Source organism: Nannobrachium achirus (genome assembly GCF_963921795.1).
Source record: "Nannobrachium achirus genome assembly, chromosome: 6".
In the NCBI taxonomy this organism is placed as follows: domain Eukaryota; kingdom Metazoa; phylum Chordata; class Actinopteri; order Myctophiformes; family Myctophidae; genus Nannobrachium; species Nannobrachium achirus.
In genome coordinates, this window is record NC_137815.1 from 24,521,372 (window position 1) to 24,548,186 (window position 26,815).

Genomic DNA, 26,815 nt, shown 5'->3' on the forward strand with positions numbered 1-26,815 from the left:
CGCATCCCACTGAGCAATAGTCGTCTATTAGACATCGGTCTAATAGAGGTATAGATTTGAAGGTTTTTTAGACGTTATTATAACAGCTATATATATACGCGGTCTATTAGACGTCTAAAATATAGACTGTCTATATATAGACGCCTATTAGACGTATAATCAACGTCTAGTCTAAGCTTAGACGTCTAAAAAACATTCAAATCTAGACGTATATTAGACGTATTTTAGACCGAAAAATGTTTAGGGGGATGTTGGCAGCTCGACAGAGTACAGTCTAGTCTCATTAAACGTCAAGCAAAGCTTGGCCAATGTGACTCTGGGCAACGCTTTTCTCTGGACAAATGGACAAAGCCGAGCAGTTGGTTCCTCCTTACACAGCTCAAGAATAGCCGACCTAAGACCTACAACTTGCTACGCAGTCGCATTGTGAGCTCTCCAGCTTTTTTATAAACATAAAATGCATTTTTAGGGGAGGCAACTCATGGACCCAGGATAAAGAGGCACAATTGGAAGTGATGACAAAGACATGAGTAGATAAGATTGGATCTGGAAATCTATAAAGTAAAGATAATGTAGGCCTACTGTCTTTTTAAGACCTTTTTAATACCTCAAAATAAATACATGAAATGAAAAAAGATCATTACTAGATCTATACATTCAGCTGTGTTCTAGATCTATGCTTTAGTGCTTTAGTTCTATATTTTCATGAATTCTGAATTCTGAATGATTTTATCTGGAGGGCCAAATTGTCATGTGAAGCTTGACCAATCCTCAATTCTGCATGCACGGGACATGTACGGGACAGACAAAGCCTGTTCATTCTGGACTGGAATGACCATATGGACATGTACGGGACACACAAAGCCACTCCTTGGAAGCGGCTTTCAACGCTTCAATAAGCAAAACTATATGAATCAAGGGTTTTCTTGGGTAGGCCCTAAAATGTTGTCCTTGAGCGCGGGGAATTGTTTTGGGTTAAAACTGATTCCGGTTTGGTTGTTCCATCCAGCCCATGTGTTGTCCATCTGATGACTACAAAATGACATAGGCTGTTTCCGCTCCCGACCGATCAGAAACCTGGGATCACTTCTGGAAGTGATCCCAGGCTAGTTAATGGGTAGGATGGATCAAGCTTATCTCAACATTGGGGGATTCTCAGACCCCAAATCTAACCCCACAAATCTATGCCTGGCCTAGTATGTTAACATGATGAATTTAATCCATGGTTACATTCAGTCTAGATCCAATAGCTCTAATAATAACTCAATCCCTTTTGACTCTTTGATCTGAGTTGACAAACATGTTCTACAACAGTCTTGGATGGAATTGTGTACATTTTGAGCCATATTGCGTGTTAGAACATGTTAGGACATTCTTTAAAACCCATTAGGTAACTCACTGCAAACGACAGGCAAAGCAGAACTTAAATCACAGTCACAGAGGTGGATGTCGTTTTAATCCACACACTGTGTAAGTTTGAAGAAAGGGAAAACTTCAAGCACGCTCGATCAAGCAAGGACTTATTTTTTAAAAGCCTTTAAATTAGATGACAGGGATACATAATTAAAAACAATAAAATGCCGAAGATGCAGACTGGTTTAGACCATTATTGTCACATCACAGGTTTACAAACACAAATCTAGATCACCATGTTGAACCAAATCTGTGTCTACAAATCACATAATGTAGATTTTGTAATTCGGTAAGTTTATATCACTGAGAGTGTACAAATTCTCAGAGTTTTAGAGACCCTTGTATTGTCCCTGTCCATTTGGACCCCTGGTGATCCCCAGACTAGATGTTGAGAAACATAACCTTTTAAACCTTTAATAAAAATAAATCAAACCTCGGTTCGAAGTGAAGCGGTGAACTTTTTATTCTATGCGTTCCAGAGTTATGAACTCTGGAACACATAGATACATTCTTTATTCTGAATGAATGAATGAATGCTTTTATCTGGAGGGCCGACTTGTCATGTGAAGCCTGACCAATCCTCAAAGTATCCAATCATCAGACCGGGACGGACACTACACACATATTTTGGACGTACGGGACAGATAAAACCTGTTCATTCTGGACTGAAGTGACCATATATGGACATGAGGTGACACACATTTTGTTTTTGATGAAACCTGTTCATTCTGGACTGAAATGACCATATATGGACATGGGACACACATTTTGTTTTTGATAAAACCTGTTCATTCTGGACTGAAATGACTTCATTTTATTGTTGTCTTTTAGTTGTTATTTGGTAAGGCTGGATGTTACTCATTCACAGCAATCTTCCTTTTCCTTCCTATGACGTTTTGCAAGTCATTCTGAGCATTTGAACTGTGTCTCACAAGAAATAGCTGATCAACAATGTGGTGTGACACGTCGTGAGCTTGTAGATCAGCTATTTTCGAAAAATGTTTGACAAGCAGTGTTGACAAATCTTTAATGGGGGTGTCTCTGTCACAAACTATTTTAAAATGGGGGTCTGAAGCCAAATACCAGTAATTTGGCGGTCTTTGACATGCACATACACAGAGCTGCTGATTTTAAACACGTTTCAAATGAGGCTTTTTGTGCAATATTTAAATGGGGAAAATGCTGCTAATTGCACCCAACGTGACTGCAAAAGATTGCTGCTATTTGTTTCCGAAAAGGTTTTACCCTGTATATATAATACATAATGTATATAATGTCACAATACAACGTAGCCCTGTTTACATAATGCTGTAATCTACCCCCTCCAGCTGTACATACTTTTCCCATTTTGTTCTTAAATTGTTTGTATTGTGTTTTGACACTTGCTTTGGCAATGTATAGTAAACTGTATGTTTTCTCATGCCAATAAAGCTGCTTTGAATTGAATTGACATGAACAATGTTTGCAGAACTACTGCATTTGCATGCAAAGGGAAGTGTTGCCCTTATTTAGACATTTGCCCCTCCCCTTAAGACTGTCTGTTGGTCTACTATGACTAAGCATGAGTTGTATCCTCATTCCAATCTCCAAGTAAAGACCACTGACCACTTCAATGTCCAGCATAGGATCACTAGTCTCACTACAGGACTAGGATTATTGCCACTTTAGGGTTTTCCATTGGATCATGAGAATCATAATGGAACGCTATAAATGTGTCATGATATGAGTCGACTGAATTCCAAATGTGTGGATTTAGTTGTGATTTTGTGAATGACACAAACTAGCACTTTATGATAAATAGCCTAACATTAGCGATCAATCTTCGATGAATCGAGATATTCGATATATTTTCAGGCTATTAGACGTCTAATATAGGCTACGGTTATAGGCCTACGTCTAAAAGCTAGTTTGTTTCTTATAATGTATAAGAAACAAATCCACAAAGCTGGCTTCAGTCCATGCTTCCTGAGCAGGACAAGAGAAAGAGAAAGATGCCCCCCATAGCTCAGTTAATGTGTAAAAGTGGTTATTATGTAGTTATTATGTTGATGATTTAGTGTATGTTGTTGTATGGCTTTAAATGTGAATACAAAGAACCACAAGCCCCTCAGGACTATAGCATCTCTAAATCGTATCACTATATCTTTTGCAAACTGAAGTATTCGATCAATCAATCAATCAATCAATCAATCAATCAATCAATCACTGAATCAATCAACCAATCACTGAATCAATCAATCAATCAATCAATCAATCAATCAATCAATCAATCAATCAATCAATCTTATTGATACTATATAAAATTGGCCCAAGATATTAGATATTAAAAAGAAGATATAAAAAAACACATCTATTGATAATTATTATTTTTTGTTCTGTTATTTGTAGGCAGATACAACCTTAACAACAGACTCACAGTATTTTCTCACTCATTCATAAACTTGTGGTTATTATGTATGCTTTGGTCAGAGAGCTGTGTTCTGTAGCTCCGCCTCTGACAGAGAGTTGCTTGAAGCAACAGGAAGACGCAACAGAACTGAACAGTGAACTGCTGTGCATTTTTAACCCAACAAAATCATTGTGTTGGAACTTGTAGAAAGAAGTGTCCGAAAACAACACAGAGCCGTGGTGAGTAGAGGGACCTTATTAACACTGTCCTGTTGTGTTGTTCAACAGAGCGTTTATTATAGGCTTGTGGAAGTGCAGGAGAGAGAAAAAACAATGTGGGAATGTTGCTGCTAAGTTTTATGATCGGCCAGTACAATGTTTGTGTGTTTTGTGTGTGTCCGCTGCCACATCATGCAATGCAACAAGTGAGTGGACACATTTCTCCTTTACTCTCTCTTCTCTGCTGCCACGTCAGTGACTGTTGGAGAGGAGAGCAGAGCTCATGTTGTCGTCTTGTTGTTACTCATTTATGCTCCGATTCATTAACACAAAGAACTGCTACGGAAGAGAGAGAGAGAGAGCACCACGTGTCGAGAGAGAGAGAAGAGAGAGAGAGAGAGAGAGAGAGAGAGAGAGAGAGAGAGGGGGGGGGGGGGGTGTCATTACGTCCTGCCCCATTAGCCTCGTTTCATATTGGCCTAAACTGTATATCATTGGTTTTCCAAAGTGGGGTCCGGGGACCCCCAGGGAGTCCTTGAGGGAGTTCCAGGGGGTCCCCAGCTAAATGATAGTAAGGAACAACTATTACGGGTCTATTTGGTTCCATTTGTACACTCTCTGAGTTAAATTAACATTGATTAGTCCTATATCTAACTATACATTAGGCAAATCTACTTCCATCTGTGAGTCCGCGCTTATGTCATCCAATGAGAAAACCCTTGAAAAAACACAGGGTGACGTCATCCAATGGGAAAACCCTTGAAATAACACAGAGTGACATCATCAACGGGGTGATGACATCACGGGCGCAAACCTCTTGTTGATTCTAAATCGGGGTCTCAGAGATAGAAATGCCATTAAATGGGGGTCCATAGCCCTAGTGCATGTCAAACTGGGGGTCCTTGAAATTAAAATGGTTGAGAATCACTGCTTTTTTTTTTACGGCTCTATAGTATAGAGCCGTAAAAATCTTCTCTAATGGGAGTCCCTGTCATATCTTTTGAAATGGGGGTCCGCGGGCTAATAAGTGTCAATTTGGGGGTCCTTGACACGAAAAGCTTTGAGAACCACTGCTGTATGATATGCTTGGCAGGGCAGCTGCAACTGTCCAATAGGTGTTCAGTGGAAAATACATAATTAATAACTTCCTTTTTTCTGCACGACAAGCTTGCAATACCGGCCTTTATCGATCTGTTGACAGGGTCTATTTAACTATAACTGCCTGCCACCAAGTAGCTACATGTTTATTGGCACTGCTAAAGCACACTGTCACTGATGCATAATAATGCCATACAATTCTCTCATGTGGCAATTAGGTCTGTCACAATTATTACATAATAATCGTCTAATTGCAATTATTTGACACAATCACAATTATTTTGTCATAATTGTCATAATCGTTTCCCTGTTGAATAATGTTCATATATTTTCTAAAATGTTCAAAAATAGTGGACATAAAATTAAAATAAAACGCGCCACGAGCTTGTAGATTGGATATTTCCACTATCAATGTGTCAGATTTAGGTCATATCTGCCTACAAGCCTACATGCCAAAAACATGTGTGTCAATGACCAAAACACAATCAAATCGTTAATCCCAATTATTTGAGTGACAACAATTAATCGTCATGTAAAATGTCATAATCGTGACAGCCCTAGTGGCAATGTTAATAGGCCTATGTGACAACTAGGGATGGTCCGATCAGGTTTTTTGGAACCGATCACCGAGCACCGATCACAAAAGTTTGATCACCCGATCCCGATCAATCACCGATCTGATCAAGTTATTATTTATATTTTTTAAATGTTAATGTTTTAACTTTAATTCATTCATTCACTCATGAATTCATTTATATATTTGCCTTATAGTTATTTACCAGCATTACTATGTATTTATTATCATAGCAGTAACTAATTATTCCTTCAGCACTGTGGAAATCAATACCCCAAAATGTTCTCAAGTGGGCATACTGAACGGCTGGTTGATCAGATGCACCGATCCGATCGGATCGGTGAATTTACCTTTTGATCTAAACCACCGATTATCGCCGATCATGCTTTGATTGGCCCGATCCGATCCATTGCCGATTGATCGGTAACATCTCTAAACACTTACAGTATGTGGCCCTGCATCCTAAAGCTGCACTAGCTTGTCTTTCTTGAGGCACCCTGGCCACAATATGACTTCCTGTTGGTTCTAGCGGAAGTGGCGGAAGTGCTGTGTTTAATGGAAGTTACGTCATGCGTTGTAGTCTTCCGTTGATATTCTCACGGCGGAAGTTGAACAGTCTCTGCCTGATATTGTCACCAGGCTTTTCTCTTTGCAGATGAGTAAGCCTGGCTACGCGAGGCTATTCTTGAGGTAGATGTAGAAGTTATGGTTCTGTCTATGATTGGGGCTCTATTTTGATTGTCTTAAGTACCAGCTCTTATGCCGTAACCTAGGCCTGTCTATACTGTATCCGACCACCGGAATTTCGTCACTCGCATCTTCTGAAAAGCATTACCCCGAATTAGAGTTCAGAAAGCTGCACATCAGAAAGTCGGAACTCTTGGACGAAAAGTTTGGTGGTCGGAGACAGTATGGACAGGCCTTTAAGTTAAGGCATAACAGACAATCACATGCCACATCCACATCCATGTTGATGACATGACTTTAGAGATACTGTGTACCGCTTTGCGTGATTTTAGGGCAAAATCTGTAGGAGCAGTGTCCAAATATGTGTTTTGCAAAGATCTGCCTCATGGTGGCGCTAGAAGAGGGCCATGTGAGAAATGAGGAGTGGAGGTTGTGGTTCGGCAGCCAAGGAGCGTGTGTGCAAAGTTTGGCATGGATAGGGGCAAAGGTGCCGGAGATATGAGTAGGAGAAAAGTGTGACGTGACGGACAGACTGACAGACAGACAGACAGACAGACAGACAGACAGACAGACAGACAGACAGACAGACAGACAGACAGACAGACAGACAGACAGACAGCTTTTTGATAGTAACTGCGACCTGGCGCTCCATCAATAGAAAAAAAGTCATTTTGGGGGTGAACAACTCCTTTAACTTAAGAGATCTAGTTCAAAGAAAACTAAAAGGCAAAACGAGGGCGATAGGAATTAGGAGGGGAATGTGAGTCTGAAGAGGTTTTGAACAGGGCTTTGATGTGAGTTCTAAAGGGAGGGAGGGAGGGAGGGGGGCAACAAATAGCAGGAATATCTTACTGGATACCTTAGTCATTTTAAAGGAGTAGTTCACACCAACAAAATTACTTGTTTCCTCTCAACTACAAAACACCCCATGAAGCCTTGAATTCATGGAGATTTTCTTTTGTTTTTGTGACAATTACAGTTCGTTTTAAAGGACAACTCCGCCCTAAATAACATCTAGTCTCATTTTCCTACTTATATTGATACAATATTACTGTCCATGGGGTCTATTAGGCAGAAATGCCCCTGTTGTCCAGTTTCCCCAGCAGAACTCAGCAGCTCTCATAGCATAGGTTGGAGCTTAGGCTAATAACACATTCATAAAGGGAAAAAAAAACACTTTTGACCGCAACAAATAGTGTAAAAGCGATAGGCTTATAGTGTAAAAGTCCTATCGCTTTTACACTATTTGTTGCTGTCAAAAGTGCTTTTTTTTTCTTCATGAATGTATTACTAGTTGTCATTACAAACAAATCCATGCCTTGGTTGTCCCACACAAGTACCGCAATCTCATAAATCATGTTTTGAGGTGAGCATTCGGCACAACCGCCAATTAAAGTGACTGCACTGGCCCATCACAGTGTGTCTTTTCCGGGACTTGGCAATACACATAACAGCATAACATCTGTTTAGCCGAGTGTGGCAGCTTTTGTGGGACAACCAAGCCATGGATGTGTTTGTAATGACAACACATTCATGAAAAAATAAATCGCCACATTGACCACAGCAAATAGTGTAAAAGCGATAGGCTTATAGGCTCCACTCTATGCTATGAGAGCTGCTGGGTTCTGCTGGGGAAACTGGACAACAGGGGCTTTCTGCCTAATAGACCCCATGGACAGTAATTGTGGATCAATATAAGTAGGACAATGAGCCTAGATGTTATTTAGGGCGGAGTTGTCCTTTAACAGCGGGTGACGGTTCCGTATTTTCCGGAAGTGCGTTATTTGTCAAAGGGACCCGGCAACTACTGGCGATAGCAGGCGATAGTGGAAAACGTCGTCTAAAAACATGAAAATAATGTCACTTTTGGACAACATCGCCCAGAGTCGCTGACTCGCTGGCTGTTGCCCGCTGTTAAAACATAGGGTCAGAGTCCCTGCCGGTAGGAAGGAAGGCTGGAGTAGTTCCACCATCCCAACGTGGTCAAGCAAGACTGTTGTATTATAGAGCAGTGGTTCTCAACCGTTTCAGGACGCGACCCCCAAAATAATACTATTTTAACTGAGGACCACAGACTATAGTTCTTGTCTATTTTTCTGATCATCTGATGTTACTCTTCACCCAATCAGACATCACCATTACTTGATATCGTGATGTCATCCTTTTCCCCCGATCTGATTGGCTCCCCATTAGAGTCAATGGCAACCACACTTGCAATTTCCAATTGCATCTTTCTGTTATTTGTTTTTCCTTGTTTGATCTCCTTTTCCCCCCTTGCCCCCCCCCTCCACCCCTTCTTCTTCTATCTCATAACAATACGATGGGAAAAAACAAATTTCACCCACTGACTTACTTCTTCAAACCTATGATGTGACAATAAAGCTGATTGTGATTCTGTCTGATTTCCCCTCCATAGTTTCCCTCTCCTCCTCATCTCTTCCCCCAGTGGTGTGGCGATGAGTCTGGCCATGGCCCAGAGCAGCGCTGGTCTCCAGTACGAGCCGGTGGCGGAGATCGGGGGCGGGGCGTACGGGACGGTGTACAAGGCGCGGGACATGGAGAGCGGCCAGTTCGTGGCGCTGAAGAGCGTCCGCGTCCAGACGGACCAGGACGGCCTCCCCATCTCCACCGTCAGAGAGGTGGCCCTGCTCAGGAGGCTGGAGCAGTTCGACCACCCCAACGTAGTCAAGTAAGACCATCCCAGCGTAGTCAAGTAAGACCATCCCAACGTAGTCAAGTAAGACCATCCCAGCGTAGTCAAGTAAGACCATCCCAACGTAATCAAGTAAGACCATCCCAACGTAGTCAAGTAAGACCATCCCAGCGTAGTCACGTAAGACCATCATCCCAACGTAGTCAAGTAAGACCATCCCAACGTAGTCAAATAAGACCATCCCAACGTAGTCAAGTAAGACCATCCCAACGTAGTCAAGTAAGACCATCCCAACGTAGTCAAGTAAGACCATCCCAACGTAGTCAAGTAAGACCATCCCAACGTAGTCAAATAAGACCATCCCAGCGTAGTCACGTAAGACCATCATCCCAACGTAGTCAAGTAAGACCATCCCAACGTAGTCAAGTAAGACCATCCCAACGTAGTCAAGTAAGACCATCCCAACGTAGTCAAATAAGACCATCCCAACATAGTCAAGTAAGACCATCCCAACGTAGTCAAGTAAGACCATCCCAACGTAGTCAAGTAAGACCATCCCAACGTAGTCAAGTAAGACCATCCCAACGTAGTCTAGTAAGACCATCCCAACGTAGTCAAGTAAGACCATCCCAACATAGTCACGTAAGACCATCCCAACGTAGTCAAGTAAGACCATCCCAACGTAGTCAAGTAAGACCATCCCAACGTAGTCAAGTAAGACCATCCCAACATAGTCACGTAAGAACATCCCAACGTAGTCAAGTAAGACCATCATCCCAACGTAGTCAAGTAAGACCATCCCAACGTAGTCAAGTAAGACCATCCCAACGTAGTCACGTAAGACCATCCCAACGTAGTCAAGTAAGACCATCCCAACGTAGTCAAGTAAGACCATGGGCTAGAGGTGGAGTCTGAAGAGGTGAGTCTTCAGACTACGGCAGTCTGGAGTTCTTACTGCAATGACGAGTTCATTCCACAGTTAGGGGGCCAGGAAGGAGAAGAGTCTAGGACGAGTGGATCGTTGCACTGACTTTGGTGGCCGACGCTAAATGCAGAATGGAGAAATCAGGGGAGGGGAATGTTGCACTGACTTTGGTGACCGGAGCTCTCTCTTACTCCTGTTCAGAGTATGGGATGGCATTGCAGATGGGGAGTCTGCAATGCGATCCCATACTCTGAACAGGCTTAAAGGAAGGCCTGAGGAGAAAGTCACAAACAAATCACGACTGAATCAGACTGAATATAGTCCAGCTTGCTCCGTGGCGTTGGTAGAAGGTCTGAGAGACATTGCTGTGCTGTACATGTGTTTTTTCTTTCGTCCACTCCTCCAGGCTCATGGACGTGTGTGCAATCAGAAGGACGGACCAGGAGACCAAAGTCACTTTAGTTTTTGAACATGTGGACCAAGACCTGAAGACCTACCTGGACAAGGCCCCGGCGTCAGGACTAGCACCTGGACGCGTTAAAGTAAGAACAACTCACCTCAGTGAGGGGTCTGGGGGTCCGTTAGGGGTCCTTGAGGGGGTTTCAGGCGGTCCCCAGCTAAATGCAAGGATTCCGTAAGAGACCACTTCACAGAGACTGAATTGGTCAGCAGCAATATACCCCAATGGAATGAAATAATAGTATTTTTTCTCCCCCTGTAATTCCCGTGGTGGTGACGCCAGCCCCTCGCCCTCACAGGAGAGCTTGCACGGCTGCTCTGAGGCTGAACCATGTTATCGTTATTGAGATATTTGCCATACATACATTGAGGTATGACATTTTGACCATACCCACAGGCATGTGTAGTGCACCCCCCTCCCTTCCAGTAACACCTATTGTGTAGTTTTCTTCCTGCAGGAAACCCTGAATTAATTGATATAACTAAACTGTATAGACAGAAGAGCTGCTCAAATTAGCATGTTTGTGTGTGTGCATAGATCAAAGTTCTCAGTCGCCACAACTGATTTCATTCTTTTGGATTCCATTGAAGCCAGCATGTTTTCTATAGAAACAGCGAGAATAGCCTAGATAGGCTATTCTCACTGTTTCTCACAAGCTCTCAATGCGCCTCTTAGATAGGCTATAGACGGTAGTGGCTCAGGAGGTAGAGCGCCCGCCCGGGAAACGGAAGGTTCCCAGTTCGATCCAGGGCTCCTCAGAGTTAGTGTCGGAAGAGTCCTTGAGCAAGACTCTGAACCCCTAACTCAGTGTTTCTCAATCTTTTTTGGCTTGAGTACCCCCTTTCCCAGATTTTTAAATCCAAGTACCCCCTTTTCCCAACAAAAATGTTTTCATTATAAAACTGCAAATTAAAACCATAAAACCATCACAAATAATAAAGGGAGTAAGAGTTTCAAACGGTGCCTCCTGAACACATTTATTTTCAACACTGTGGCCATAACATTTCAGTCCAGTTTTCATGTCAATGACTTACATTCAAACATCATTCAAACACATCCCAGTTGCCTGGTACCATAATTTGGGTTAGCAACTATCAGGCTCACAACACATTTCTCCAAGTGTCATCATTAAACATAACAGTGATTTATAGGCCTACTTCTATTTTTCTTGGATCAAATCGCATAATAGGACTTGGTCATACACATTTTCTCAGTTGTGAGATTTTATTTAGCTCTAATCCGTGTGTGTGTGCGTTAGGGCATTCACGAATAGTGATTTTTATTATTCGAATTATTCAACCTCAAAGTATTCGAATAGTCAAATATTCAACAGGACTGGCCAAACTGTCAAATATTAAGTAAGCAAGAGGCGAACATTGTGAAAATACCTTACATGCTCACAACGGCGTTGTGAGCATGTAGATCTGCTGTTTTCACAATATGTATCTGTGGAACCGAGTCACATTAAATGTAATACCTACAAGTGCTTGTCAGGGTTCTTATGACTTCCTATCTAGCCAAGCTTTATAAACCATGAAGAAACATATATAATTATATATACAGTATTTTTAAAGAAAAAAACAATACATTTAAAAAAAAAGAAGCAAATATTCGATTTCGGTGAACAACGTCGAATAGTGACTTTGATATTCGAATATTCGAATATTTGGTGAATGCCCTAGTGTGTGTGTGTGTGTGCGTGCGTCTGTGTGTGTGTGCGTGTGTGTGTGTGCGTGTGCGTGCGCTCCGCCAGGACCTGATGCGCCAGTTGCTGTGTGGTCTGGCCTTCCTGCATTCTAACCGTGTGATGCACAGAGACCTGAAGCCAGAGAACATCCTGGTGACCAGCCAGGGCCAGGTGAAACTGGCTGACTTTGGCCTGGCCAGGATCTACAGCTGCCACATGGCCCTGACTCCTGTGGTAGGCCAGAGCTTTACAGTGTCAATGTCATTTTAATGTCTGAGTCATCAGTTCACTGGGTTCTATACTCCAGTGGTTCTCAACCTGTGGGTCGGGTCCACCAGTAGGCAGGCCCATCGTACAGATCTTTGGGAGGGGGGGTCAAGATCAAAGACCTGGGCCCCCCCTCCGCGTGGCCCCCCCTCAATTTTTCGCACGGGCCGAAAAATTAAGTTTTTTCACTGGAAATTATTCATTTTCTTTATCATTTTTATCCCACGATTTTGTAACCCATTTTTCACCCAGTGCCAATTGCCTATGTAATCCTGGGCTCTGCTCTCCCTCTGCCACGCCTGGGGAGACAACGGACTGACCTCATGCTTCCTTCAATGTATGGGTTGTCCAAGTTGTTTCATTTCACCTGATAGGGGGGATTTCCCTGGGATGGACGTAGCACGTGGAAGGAACACGTTATTCCAACCAGTTCCTTTCCCCTCCATCAGGCGCCCCGGCTGGCCAGGGGATGAGGCATTATTGAGACCAGGATTACTGCATGTTTTTGTGAGGGTATCAACCCTAGGAGACACGGGGAGAACATGCAAACTCCACACAGAAAGGCCCTATCGCCAACCCCACCTAGGGTGTGGGCGCTGATAACGCGGAAGTGAGGAACACACCCCCAGCACCCACAGCGTCCCCCGGCGTGAATCGAACCCAGGACCTTTTAGCTGTGAGGCGAAGCGCTAACCACTGCGCCACTGTGCCCCCGGAAATTATTCATTTTTAAAGTAAAACAAACTGTCTAAAACCGTTTTACACGGTGGCAGAACCGTTTAGGCTTAATATAATAGGGTTTATATAAAGCATGATGTCTTAATCTTACCTTGGGAGAAAGTTCTTAGTCACTCAAATCTTTCCTACACAAACTAGACTGCTCCCGAGTCCCGTTCAACGTGCCCCCCCCCCCCCCCCCCCCCCCACCGCAGGGCCCCCCTTTCCGGGAGGGGGGACAACAGTACCCTTTGCCCCCCCCCTATCGGCGGCCCTGCCAGTAGGCCCCGTGCCACAGGTTGGGAAACAATGATTTGTACATGTGGAAACGACACACACACTATACACCCTGCGCTGTGCCTTGTCTTAACGGAAGTGCTAGAATTTGTGCTACGTTTAAGGGAAGTTACATCATGTGGTGCAGGTTTTTTTTACATCCCCCAGTGAAACAAAACTTGAAGATTGAAGCTTTTAACTCGCTCTTAACAGTTCTACTGCCAGAGGCTGGTGCCAGCAAAAAGCAGCTTACCTTTGCGATGTTATAGAAAATTATCTATCGATTCTTTCTAAACTAATTCATTTTACAATGAACGCTCAAATGTGTACTTTGGCCAAACTGGCGGCAGAGGGCAGCCTTATGCAAGAATGAATGTGAATTGGGCCGCTCCGCTTGCCATACATTCAGAGCATAGAAATGCATTTTCTAGATCAGATCCACAGAAAACAGCCAAGTAGTGATTTGGGACTCCATTATTGCTAACGTGCGGTGGATTTTTGAGAGCAGCATTACGGGAGATGTTTTTACTGTACACGGCGGCGCGACCCCCCATCAGCTTACAGTCATCAGACAAGGTAAAAAGAACGAGCCGTATTGGCAACGAGCTGGGTTGTAAATTGGGGCGAACGGGAACGTCCGAAGCAGTAAAAGAGTTAATAGGTTTAACTTTGTCAGAATCCATGTTTTTTTATATATATTGTTTATATTTGTTTGCACAACCAAAGGACTGGGAGAACTAGAACAGATTTTTTTTCAGACTCTTGTGTTGTCCACTAGGTGGTGACTCTGTGGTACCGGCCTCCAGAGGTCCTGCTCCAGTCGTCCTACGCCACGCCTGTAGACATGTGGAGCACCGGCTGCATCTTCGCAGAGATGTTCAGACGCAAGTGAGTGAAGAGAACAAAATAACAATGTCCACATAACTAGTTAATTTCTGGATAGAGGGGTATGGTATGATGTGGCAGTGTTTGTGCTCGTATACAGTATATCGTCGTTGTCGAGCGGAAACCTTGTATCTCCAAGTTTCAAATGTGTACGTTCTTTCGTAAAGTAAAGCCATGCTTCATCATACAAGGCGGTCGCACAAAGTAGTGAAAACAGCAGATCTACAAGCACACAACACCTCGCACACTAGTTTAAATCGTTTTTAAAACGATAAATGCAAAACAAACGGTTTTGGACATACAGGGTTTTCACCCGACGACGATGTTATACAGTATGTACAGTATATTTGATAGTGTGTATAAGGGGATATACTGGGGCGAGATGTCGGTGGAACTGTGTGGAGCGCACACACGCGCGCCCCACATGCACATGCGTGCACGCACGCCATCAAGATGTGTTGACGGCGTGGTCAACACTTCAGTCCCCCTATATGGCTGCTTAACCATGTCACTAAAAAACTAAGAAATATAATTATAAAAAATGCTTTCCATTACGTGTGTTGACAGTATTTCAACTACAGTAGCACTGAGTGGCAGGCCGCGCACGTGACATCACTAAAATAGAGTTCCACTAGCTAAAAAGTCCACAGCACACCGCTGGGTATATACAATCTAGGTTTCTGTGTGCTTGGGTGTACAAGTATGAAGTCTTGAATGTTAATATTGACTATTTTTCGGGTGTTTGTTTATTACAAACAGTGTATTTAGTCTTGAATGTAAATATGGATTAGTGTTCATTCACTATGAACGTTTTAACTGAAACTGTTAAATTGACATAGCAAGGAAAGGCACAACCAAGCTTTGAGCTTCAGCCTAGATGGCTTTTCGATCTACCAGAAGAAATGTTGGATTACAGTATGAAATGTTTTGTGGTAATGTTTATGAGGATCTAAATAAATGAAACTAATACCATAGCTATCGGGTGGAAACCTTTTAGGCTACACAGGGTTCCCACGGTCATGAAATTCCTGGAAATATTTTGAAATTAGAAAAATATTTTTCCAGTACTGGAAAAGTTTTGGAATTGATCAAGTGTCCTGGAAGGTCCTGGAAAAAATAACTATGCATTTTCTTTGGTTATTGATTTTGTTAATACCTCTGAAATGACAAATTAAACATTGGCCAAATTGTCAAATATTAGAGGCAGAAATTGTAGCAGATCTACAAGCAGATCTACATGCTCACAACGCCTCGCGTTGTGAGGCGTTGTGAGCATGTAGATCGGCTATTTTCTCAAGACAATTCTTAGTGTTCGTCAGGGTTGGGGGTCCCCAGTTCAAATATGATTATTTTGGGGGTCACAGCATGAAAAGGTTGAGAACCACTGGCATAAACTACCTGTCTTTAGGCATTGCGCATAGAAGTTTTCTAGCGTCATGTCTAGGGGGTGTACGTAAACTTGTACATCAAGCTGCATCACGCCACAGAAACAGGAGATAGGCTCCTGTCCTATGGGCCTCATGGCTCTGCAAGGCTTACTTACTTATGACCAAAAAATAAGGTTACAGTTTTGTAATTATTTTAGTCACAAGCTCTTGTTAAAGTTATCCCTGACTAATACGACAAATATGCCTTAATACATTATAATTGTCCTCTATAACTACAATGTAAAATTAAAAACACCTTAAATATTTTATTTCTTCAAGAAATAGCTAATCTTTCACTCAATAGGGGAAATGCCCGTCGCAAGTTGATGATGTCATAAATGTCAAGTGTGATCTATCCCTATGGAATTAATGGCATGCATGTGAAAATAAAAACAAACTTAATACTTCCTATGGTTAATATGAGCATCAAATCAATATTTCAAATGTGTTTGTGTTTTGTTTTTTTGCACATGCATGCCATAAAAATGACACATGACATTTATGACATCATCAACTTGTGACAGGCATTTCCCCTACTGAGTGAAAGATTAGCTATTTCTAGAAGAAATAAAATATTTAAGGTGTTTTTAATTTTACATTGTAGTTATAGAGGACAATTATAATGTTTTAAGACATATTTGTCGTATTAGTCAGGGATCACTTTAATACTTTTCATTGGTTAAATATTTATAAAACACACAGACACAAACACTTTCACCTAAGAAATGCAAATGTACAACCTCACAACGTGACCTGAGGTTGTGGATCTGCTATTTTTGCTATGCTACTTTTGTGTGTCGCTTTTGTACTGTACTGTATGTAATGTTGGGCATTCATTTAACAAAAAGCCTTGAAATATGCAGATCTAAATCATACCATGTCACATTTAATACTGTATATCACATGAAAAAAGGGTTACAAATGTTTAAAAGCATTATAGTAGGGGGGACTCCAACCTTTGCTACTTCTGTGCTAATGTAGATGCCGAGTTATGGCATGTAAATGTTAAACATCTTCTAAAGGGATAGGCTGAGCTGGGGAACACTGTGATGCAACACACAGCTGCAGTTGATACATAATCGCTGGGTGAGTTGGGTTTAGGTGTGTCATTGTACAAGTATTGAGCTGTACTGTTGGCATCTGTGCCAAGATCATGTTGGAGAACAATACCTGTTGCTCACACAACCATACCCATGTCAGCCTAAGGCCTGTAGATGGCAGCAAACTCACACAATTTGTTCTAAGGTGTATAAATCCCCCATTAACTCTTGAATACATTATTTAACGCAAAAGAGTCTTTATTAATGTCTATAATGCAGCTGCAACTTCTGCTTAACTTCTGTGCCACATTTTCTTCATTTTAAAAAGGATATGTTCTTTTATTTCTGTCATGTATTTCCATAACAAGCAGAACTAAACACTTTGCCAGAGAAGACAATGGCAGGCGTTAGGTGACTGTCTGAGTCATTTCCACTCTCGATAATAAGTGCACAGAGTGAAACACTAAACATACTCCAGTGGACCACTGTTTTTAACAGGCCAGCTGGGCAAATGGAAAACAAAGCCATTTTATTTTTTTCATCTTTAATGTCAGGAAGCACTCTAACCCTCACACACATGTGAGTCATGTTGGTCTACATCAGTAGTAGTCAAAGTGAGGTCTGGGGACCCCCAGTGGTCCTTTAAGGAGGTTCCAGGGGGCCCCTGTTCATATAGCATCACAGTGCACTTAAAAACTGACGCGTTGTCAGCTTATATACGGGATATTATTTTTAAAGAGATGGTGCCATAGTTTTGTACCTTTTCTGTAGTCTTAACCCCGCAGGTGTGGTTTCATATATGCAAATATGTCTTCCCTGTGCATTTTCGGTTTCTTCCTGAAAGATGAAAGCCTCTGAGTCAAGAGGTCCCATTGAAATACACCGCTTTAGTGACACACTAAAATCATCCCCTCCCCTTTTTACCATAGCTGTGGGTGTGGCTAACTTCAGGTGGGTGGTGAAAACGGTGTCTCCCGGTGCCGCCGACGCGTTTGACACATGGGTTATTGTTTTATATCAAACTGTTGCTTACTGTACGAGGCAGCCGTGGCTGAAGAGAAACACTCCAATTCCCGAAATGCAACGGGAGATCACGTGACCAGGAAGCCCGGTTCCCCTATACAGGCCAGTCTCAGGAGATTATCTCCTAATCAAACTCCAGATCACGTTCATGTTTAAAACGAGCCCTTCTCTACCGGCCGTTACAAAAGCACTGTCTCCTAGGGTTGATACCCTCACAAAAACATGCAGTAATCCTGGTCTCAATAATGCCTCCCCCTGGCCAGCCGGAGCGCCTGATGGAAGGGAAAGGAACTGGTTGGAATAACGTGTTCCTTCCACGCGCTACGTCCAAACCAGGGAAATCTCCACTGTCAGGTGAAAAGAAGCAACTTGGGCTCCTCATGCATAGAAGGAAGCATGAGGTCTGTCCGTTGTCTCCCCAGGCACGGCAGAGGGAGAGCAGAACCCAGGATTACATAGGCAATTGGCACTGGGTGAAAAATGGGTTTCAAAATCGTGTGATAAAAAAAAAAGAAGAAAAAAAGCAATGATGGCCGCCATTGTCATTTTTCTGTTCTGAGTGAAAGAAAATACTTTCGCAAAAAGAAAATCTGGAAATACTGAGGATTACATTTACTCAGATTACTTTTACCCTGAGCCTCCAAAATCTGGAAAAATCAATAAAATAGCGTGGCACTAGGCGATTAAAACATTGTTTAATCAACGGCACTCAGTGTGTTCATGAACAGGTGGGTGTGGCTTTTGGAGGAAACAATCTTCCTCCTAGTATAATCATAATACCTTTATGATAATGTTTTGTGGGGGGGAAAAACCACAGCACCCCATCTTTAAATAATTTATCTGGAAAAGATGAAGACCTTTCTCTTCTGGGGGTCTCTGGCACAAAAGCCTTCCAGATGCTGGGGGTCTGCAGACAAATACACATCACGGCCAGGCTACACCAAGCCGTTTTGCGCGCGTCAGTGCGTATGCGGGGCGTGCGCACGTATGCGCGTTTTGGATAGATCCAATGTATATCAATTCAGCCGGCTACACCAGGCTCACGGATATAGCGCGAACCACGGATACGCATACTGTAAAAATAGGATCGGTTCTATTTTTTTCATACGCGTATGCGTTTTGTACACAAACTATCTGGTCTCCAGCACATATACCCCCTCCTTGGTGTAGCCAGGGGCTTTTCACACACGCGCGCGTTTTCTGGTGTAGTCCGGCCGTCAATCTGTGGATCTGTGGAGGTGGAAACCTTGTATGTCCAAAACTGTCACATTTCACAACTCAAATCCAAAAGTATCAGATCTACAAGCTCAAAGACACATTTTGAACGGCTCGATCATGATGCTCTGGTGGCACGTATGAAAATGCTGAGCAGGCTCCGGTTCCAGGCTTCACAAATCTTCGGATCAAGATGGCAAAAAGAATTATAATAATAATAAAAATCACACCCAATGTGAAGTGAGCGGTGGTCGTGCTTGCATAACGTCTTCAGACTAGGATTTGAGTCTAGGATGTACAGGCTATGCTACACACACACGTTTTGCTATGGCAAAACGCGGAGGAAAAAGGCTACAGACACACGCACAGCCACTCTATGGAGCGGCTATGCTACACACACACGTTTTGCTATGGCAAAACGCTGAGGAAAAAGGCTACAGACACACGCACAGCCACTCTATGGAGCGGTTTACCACCGCTCAAAAAGATTTAAGTGACTACAGAGGAGTGTTGGTTGTTGTTGTGGCACAGACGGCAGTAGCTTCAGATTGAATGACTGCTCAACTGGCTACACTAGTGTTTCCATAGGAACGGTGACTAAATGACATCTGCATTCCAATCTCTGTGAAGGACGTCAGTAAACAAGGGTCGCACAACGTGGGCGGGGAAGCTGCACATCTGAGGATGGTGATGCTCATGCAGTAGGAGGATGTGGAGGGCTGTCACCATTATGACATTTTACATGAAGATTAATTGTCTCTCAAATAATTGCGATTAACGATTCAGTTGAGTTTTTGTCGTTGACAATTACATTTCTGTTTGGCTTTTTGGCTTTGAAGTTGCTCATGGCAGAATTGACACATAACCTAAATATACAAAGAAATTACTGACATTAGGGCTGTTCGATAAATCGATTTAAATCAAAATCCGATTTTTTTCTTTTGGGCGATTTAAAAATAAGAAAATCGTCAAGTCGATTTTCACTTTAATTAGGGTAATTCTAGAATGTATCTCACTCATTAGAGCCTTGCACGGGGCAAACAGTCCACAGCCCGGTCCTCCTAAAGCACGACGACAAGGTCCGACACCGAATTAATGTAATTTATCTCTGATGTGTCCATTCTTTGATGTGCAGCGCACAGACTGGGCAGCTCAGAGCACACCACTATGATGTGTGCTCACTCGTGCTGGTACAGGCAGCAAACACAGGACAAACGCTGAGCTGGTAACTTGTTGTTGTAGTTTGAAAAAAGCGAATTAATGCTGTGTTACCCAAGTCCGAAGGTTCATTAGTCCGAAGGTTCATTAGTCCGAATTTAGTTAGGGTTACTGAGGTTAGGGTTAGGGTTAGAGTTAGGCATAGTATTCTTAACAAATTCGGACTAATGAACCTTCGGACTAATGAACCTTCGCACCAATGCCATGGCACCCCTACAGTACTGTACTGTCACTGTGTTTATTTTGCATAGCTGAGCACTGTGAGCAGCGATTCGCCTCCGTCTAGAACAATCCACAACTCTGTGACTCCCTTTTTTGCAGGTCTTTCAATCTGTGTGTATCAAAAAGGCACTTAGGTTAAGACACATTTTGAATGATGAAAATCAATGCCTCTCTGCCAAGGACTGTAGGGCCGTGTCCAATGTCCAGTGTGAAGCTCCGCCCTTTCACAGAAGTATCTCGCTTCGGTTTCCAGTGGTGTGAACTGAAGTAACTAAGTACATTTACTCAATATATGGCTATACAGCCATCTTACTGTTTAGGAACGGCAAAACCACAAATGGGTCCCAACCCACTGTTTGGGAAACAGTGCTCTACACCAGGGGTCTTCAACGTTTCCAGGCCAAGGACCCCTTAGTTGAGAGAGAGAGAGATAAAGCAGGGACCCCCACAACCCATAGATACATATAGTTTCATCGTTCAACGGCACAATCACCAGTGTATTTTGGATTCATGTCAATTTGTGTTTTCAGATATTTAACCACTTGAACCGTCAATACTTAGTAAACTTGACCTTTCACTCTGTACTTAGTGTGCTCTTTTTCCTCTCTACACCAAACCTCTTTGCCGAAAATAGCCGATCTACAAGCTCACAACGCCTCGCAGCGCGAGGCGTTGTGAGCTTGTAGATCTGCTATTTTTGGCTAAACTTCTCAGAATAAGGACACTAGGGTTCTAGTGGTCAATATAAAAAAAGGAGAAACAAAATATTCTATCACACAAAGATTTGGAGGACCCCCAACTTGTGACCCTAGGGGTCCCAGATCCCCTGTTGAAGACCCCTGCTCTACACAGCACACACACACACACACACACACACACACACACACACACACACACACACACACACACACACACACACACGTACTCGTGGACCACATGTACTGTATCAGCATCACTGCACCATCGCATTTAGTATGAAAACCTGCAGATCATGTCTGTCCGACGTGTCCGTCCTTGCGTCACGCCCCAAGACATCTCCATATATGGAGCTGGCCAATACCTCTACATCTGTCCTCACGGACGCCTCATGTCACGCTCCATATATGGCCAAGACGTCTCTATATATGGAGCTGGCCAATACCTCTACATCTGTCCTCACGGACGCCTCATGTCACGCTCCATATATGGCCAAGACGTCTCTATATATGGAGCTGGCCAATACCTCTACATCTGGCCTCACGGACTCCAGATATGGATATAGCTGACCTGTTCTGACATCACAATGATGACTCGACCAGCCAGATTAATAGTCGAACTCCTGCTTCTGTTAATAAGCTCTGATGTTTCAGATGCTTCTCGCCCCGTTAGGGCATATTACTGTTTTTTATTATATTTTGTTAACATTTACAATCTCTTGTGTTCAGACCGTTGTTTTGTGGAGAATCAGAAGTAGACCAGATGGGAAAGATATTTGAGTGAGTATGACAAACACAATTGAAAAATCTAAACAAAACAAAGAATGGTTGAATTGTCTGCGATGAACAGTAATTCACTGTATATACCATGTAAATGTAACATGTTCTTTGTCCTCATAGACTTATTGGATTACCCCTAGAAGAGGAGTGGCCAACCGACGTCACGCTGAAAAGAAAAAACTTCCCCCCTTATTTCCCTCGACCAATCACAGACTTTGTTCCAGAGATAAACGAACAGGGGGCTCAACTACTGCGGGTGAGGATTCGTTCATTTATTAACCATTAGAAACTGCATGGGTTGGGGCACGGTGGCGCAGTCGGTAGCGCAGTCGCCCACAAATCAGGCATCGGGTTGAAAGTGGTTTAACGGTTAGCCCATTTAGGCCTAGAATTATTGAATGCTTTAACCAGTGAAAAATAGCAGATATACAAGCTCACAGCGCGGCACCGAGTGCCGCGCTGCGAGCTTGTAGATCTGCTATTTTTGAAAAATCTGTGCAAATCTTTGAATATATGTATTTTCAAAGCGAACGTTTGTAACTCAAATTTTGCCTCTGGGGGGTCCCTGGAACTAAATATTTTGAGATGGGGGTCCGTGGCCAAATAAATATCATTTTGGGGGTCCTTCACATGAAAAGGTTTGAGAACCACTGACATAGTAGTCTCTCAAGAACAGACTAACTGAGCTCCAGTTAAATGAAAAGGACCTTTTCTTTGACGATGGCCGGCCAGATTGATGACATAGAAACATAGGTTTTTCAAAAAAACCTTTGAAGGATTCAAAAGACACTTATAGAATCGGGTCAAAATTCTAATTTTCACAATTTTTCAAAAATAGCAGATCTACAAGCTCGCAGCGCGGCACTCGGTGCCGCGCTGTGAGCTTGTATATCTGCTATTTTTCAATAGTTTAAGCATAAAATAATGATACACATTAGGTACGATCGCATCAAAGATTAATTCTACCTACCGTATGAGGGCGGATTCTGACAATGCTTTTCAATTTTTATTTATTCAGATATCCGCAATAGGCAACAAACCACTCAGTTCCCATTGAAAAGCATTGGAAGAATTAACTCATTTACTACGGGAATATTTAACCATTTAACCGCCATATCCCGGTTCTTTTTTACGTTTTTCTTACGTATTAATGTGCATGTCTGTGCATGTCGCCGTACAGATCCAATCAGGAGGCCAAAAAAAAACCTACCTGACCTGCCGGAGACCTGTTCTCAGAAGAACATTTCTTTTCCCACGTTTCTTGCTTTTCCTGTTTTTTTTTTCCCATGCTGCTTTTTTGCTTTCCTACTTTTTCCTGGCTTGGCCACTTTATCGCTGCTTGCAGCTATATTTTCATCTGTTTCTGGTCAAAACAAGAATCGTCACTTACAGTATAATGTTGGATTAAATGAAATAAAACATAAATCTGTCATTATCTCATTGGTAGTAAATGAGTTAAACTCGAAGTTCATATTGATGATGATATCTTTGTCCCCGAAAGGCTCGGCCGCTAGGGGAAATTAATCGTGTGTCATAGGCTTAAAAATAACAAATATTCAAAAAATGTTATTGGAGGTTTTTAGCATAGAGAGAGAGAGAGAACAAAACACCTCTTCTAAACTACCGGTAATACATTTTTTTCCCACAGGAAATGTTGACGTTTGACCCTTTGAGAAGGATCTCTGCCATCAACTCTCTAGAACACCCTTATTTCAAGGACGAAGACACAGTGACTCAGAGCAACGGCTGAACCGCCAGGGAACGTAAAACGTGGAAGAATGTGTGTTTTTAAACACGACTACATTCATTCATTCATTCATTCATTCATTCATTCATTCATTCATTCAGTCATTCATTCATTCATTCATTCAGTGGCATTATGGCCTTTCAAGGATTCAACGACCCTGAGGTTGTTCGTGGCTGTGGAATATTTGTCGTTATATATATAATATAACCGTTGCACCCAAAATGCATTCCTTGATTGATTTGATGTCTGGGATATATCAAACAAAAAAGGAATATGAAAAAGGAAGAATGGACTGAAAGGCTCCGTTTTTACTTTTTTGAACGTTTAGCGTTACCGTAATTGATTATTTGATTTTATTGTTTTGTTTTGTTTTGTTTTTATCATGAAAGGCAATACCAGTGTTTTCTTTGGTCTTCTGTATTAATCAGAGCTTCGTTCTTTTATTAACCACATTATCCCTGTTCTGGACGTGTCATTATTGGTGGAGTTTTAAACCCTTCTAGGCCAGGTTGAGTGGTTCTCAAAGTGGAAACGGGAGACCCTTAGGTTCATCGTGGAGGGGGTTCCAAAAAGGTGTGTGTAACTCTGAGAGGGTACACATGGAACCTGTAACACTTAGAGTTATGGGGGCTCCTTGGAAATAAATAAATACATAAAAAGTTTGAGAACCACTGAACTGCGGCTTAAAGGGATAGTCCACCCCCCCAAAATGACTTTTTTCTATCGATTACTCACCCCACAAAGACTTGAATTCATGGATATTTTTGTGCGGTGCTCCTGGAAGGAGCTAAGCTCCAACATCTGGCTTTGTCTGGTTCCTAAAAAATGTCCGGGCCCCATAGTAAACTGAAGCGTCTAGATATGGCCTACATCTGGCCTAGATATGACCTATATCTGGCCTAGATATAGCCTTCATCTGGCCTAGATATGGCCTATATCTGGCCTAGATATAGCCTTCATCTGGCCTAGATATGGCCTATATCTGGCTAGATATGGCCTACATCTTGGCACAAATGTCTCAAAGTTTGTTGTACGCCCAGGGTCCCATTGGCCAAGTTTCACAGGACGCGCTGTGATTGGCCAGCGGGACGCGTAATGAAATTAACTCATAAATAGCACCGCTCACTTCACTGTGATATTATTTTCAGTTTTTGTTGCATTCCTAAGCCAATAATTTGATGACCAGCAGCGGTTCCCTATGGAGACACAAAGGGCCTACTTTGTTACCGATGGACACACAAAGAGTCTCCTCAAATTATTGTCTTATGAATGCGACGATAACTACAAAATATCCATGAATTCAAGTCTCCATGGGGTGAGGAATCAGTTTTGGGGGTGAACTTTGCCTCTACTTTAAGTGGTTAAAGACATTTAGCAGACATATTTGAGCCGAATGCTGTGTGGCTCCACAGTGTACTGTATCTGTATCTATAAGGACCACATCAATCCTCTGAAGTGTCAGTTTTATGTTTGTCAATTTCACTTTTAAAAGCGGTCTCAGTGGTTCTCAACCTGTGGGTCAGGACTAGCGATGGGACGATAATCGGTATTATCGTGATAAAAAAACACTCCCGATAATCATATCGTGGAGATTTACATTTATCGTGAAATTATCCTCCGTAATGCACTGGGATCATTTCACCTTTTATTTGCCGAGCTGCATATCACTCAAACCATCTATAATTGGTAAAACGGATCTGGAAATAACATACTTGAATTCATACAGCCTTTGTTTTTTTACTTTCTACCAAATCAAAAAGATGCAGATCTACAGTACAAGCTCACAACACGTTGCGCTGCGGCACATTGTGAGCTTGTAGATCGTTTTTTGGCAAATGTTCTGCCCCAGGATAATAGATGTTGGGGATATTTTGATTACATTTCTTTTGGTCACAATGATCGTGACATGAAATGTTAATGTTGTTCCATTCCTAGTCAGGACCCCCAGGTCGGGGGGTCGCGGCCTGAAAAGGTTGAGAACCACTGTCTTAACTGGACGCTTTGTATACGCATAGACTGTGTTGTTATACGTATAACACAATGAAAGTATTCCTTTGTTTGTGGGGTGGTTATTATGCCACTGTCTTCAGTTGCAATTGTGCCAGTGGGTTTGTATTATTTAATGTAGGCCTGTTCATGTAGTCTAGAGACATTTGAATTGTGTGGCAGAGTTTAAAACTGCCATCATGAACTAGAAAAACCCATGGCAGCATCACTGCCATGAGTCAGTCTGTATCACAATAACCCACGATGTTTGCACTCTCAGAGGAAAGAATAACAGTGAAATTCCAACTGACAACACTGGTATCAAACCTTGAATCCTGAGAATGTGTTCAATACTGAGAATGTGCACGGATACAATTATTAAATGTTGTAGTTGTCGAATATCGTCTCTGTCGGTCAAACAACCTTGCGTCTCTCTATTTCAACGTTTTACCTATAGTCTAGCCTGTCCTAACACAGGCTGACACTGGTCTAGAGGGGCGGGCAAGTCCGCCGCTGAAAACAGCCGGTGGATCCTATTGGTTCACCGATCAGTTCACCCGCCCCATGGCCGCTACCCTAAAAGCCTGGGAACCGACTCCCGAGACTACCTATAGTGGTACAAACTGTGTCACAGAATAGTACAGTAGCTTGTAGAATAGTAACTTATGTATTTGTTTTCATGTAGGTGACAGGTGGGGGCCTCCCTCCAATCATGATCAAGTAGGGGCGGGCCTTGGTGCATATAAGGCCCGCCCCACTCAACCATGATTGGAGGAAGGCCCCACTCTATCCTTCACCAAAACTGAAACTGCTTTTTTTCCCCTCCCAGGGGATAAGGCTGAAGTCCAAATATGGACTCTATTGTAACTAGTACTATCAGAACACAGACACATTTGTTGTTATTTGAATTAAATTAAATCACTTACCCTACCTTTAATAACTACATTGGATCCATTGGAACTCAGGTTTTCTTTCCTTTTTTTTTTTTTTTTTTTCTTGAAAAGTAACGGTTTGGGGCATACAATGTTTCATCCTGACAGAGGCGATAATGTGTGTGGGTGAAGTGTATACAGTACTCGTACCAAGTTGTTTTGGTGTACTTTGTACCAAGTTGTTTTGGTGTACTTTGTACCAAGTTGTTTTTCCCCTCCATTCCAAGAGCAAAACCTGTTATGAACCAGTGCTGCGAAGACCAATAAATAATAAACTGTCC

General features: G+C 42.5%; 1 protein-coding gene across 1 annotated transcript; it reads left to right on the plus strand.

Moving 5' to 3' along the window:
* Positions 1 to 3,929: 3,929 nt before the first annotated feature.
* cdk4 (cyclin dependent kinase 4) lies at positions 3,930 to 26,815 on the plus strand. The gene is made up of 8 exons (XM_080727648.1): positions 3,930 to 4,041; positions 8,796 to 9,068; positions 10,364 to 10,499; positions 12,171 to 12,338; positions 14,143 to 14,252; positions 21,819 to 21,869; positions 21,990 to 22,125; positions 23,518 to 26,815. The coding sequence occupies exons 2-8, from the start codon at positions 8,836 to 8,838 to the stop codon at positions 23,617 to 23,619; spliced, it is 936 nt and encodes a 311-aa protein (XP_080583774.1). The 5' UTR covers positions 3,930 to 4,041; positions 8,796 to 8,835; the 3' UTR covers positions 23,620 to 26,815.

Coding starts and splice junctions, on each gene's coding strand:
- cdk4 (XM_080727648.1), top strand. CDS start 8,836: ATGAGTCTGGCCATGGCCCAGAGCAGCGCTGGTCTCCAGTACGAGCCG. Junction 9,069..10,363: donor GACCACCCCAACGTAGTCAA/GTAAGACCATCC, acceptor CCACTCCTCCAG/GCTCATGGACGTGTGTGCAA. Junction 10,500..12,170: donor TAGCACCTGGACGCGTTAAA/GTAAGAACAACT, acceptor GCGCTCCGCCAG/GACCTGATGCGCCAGTTGCT.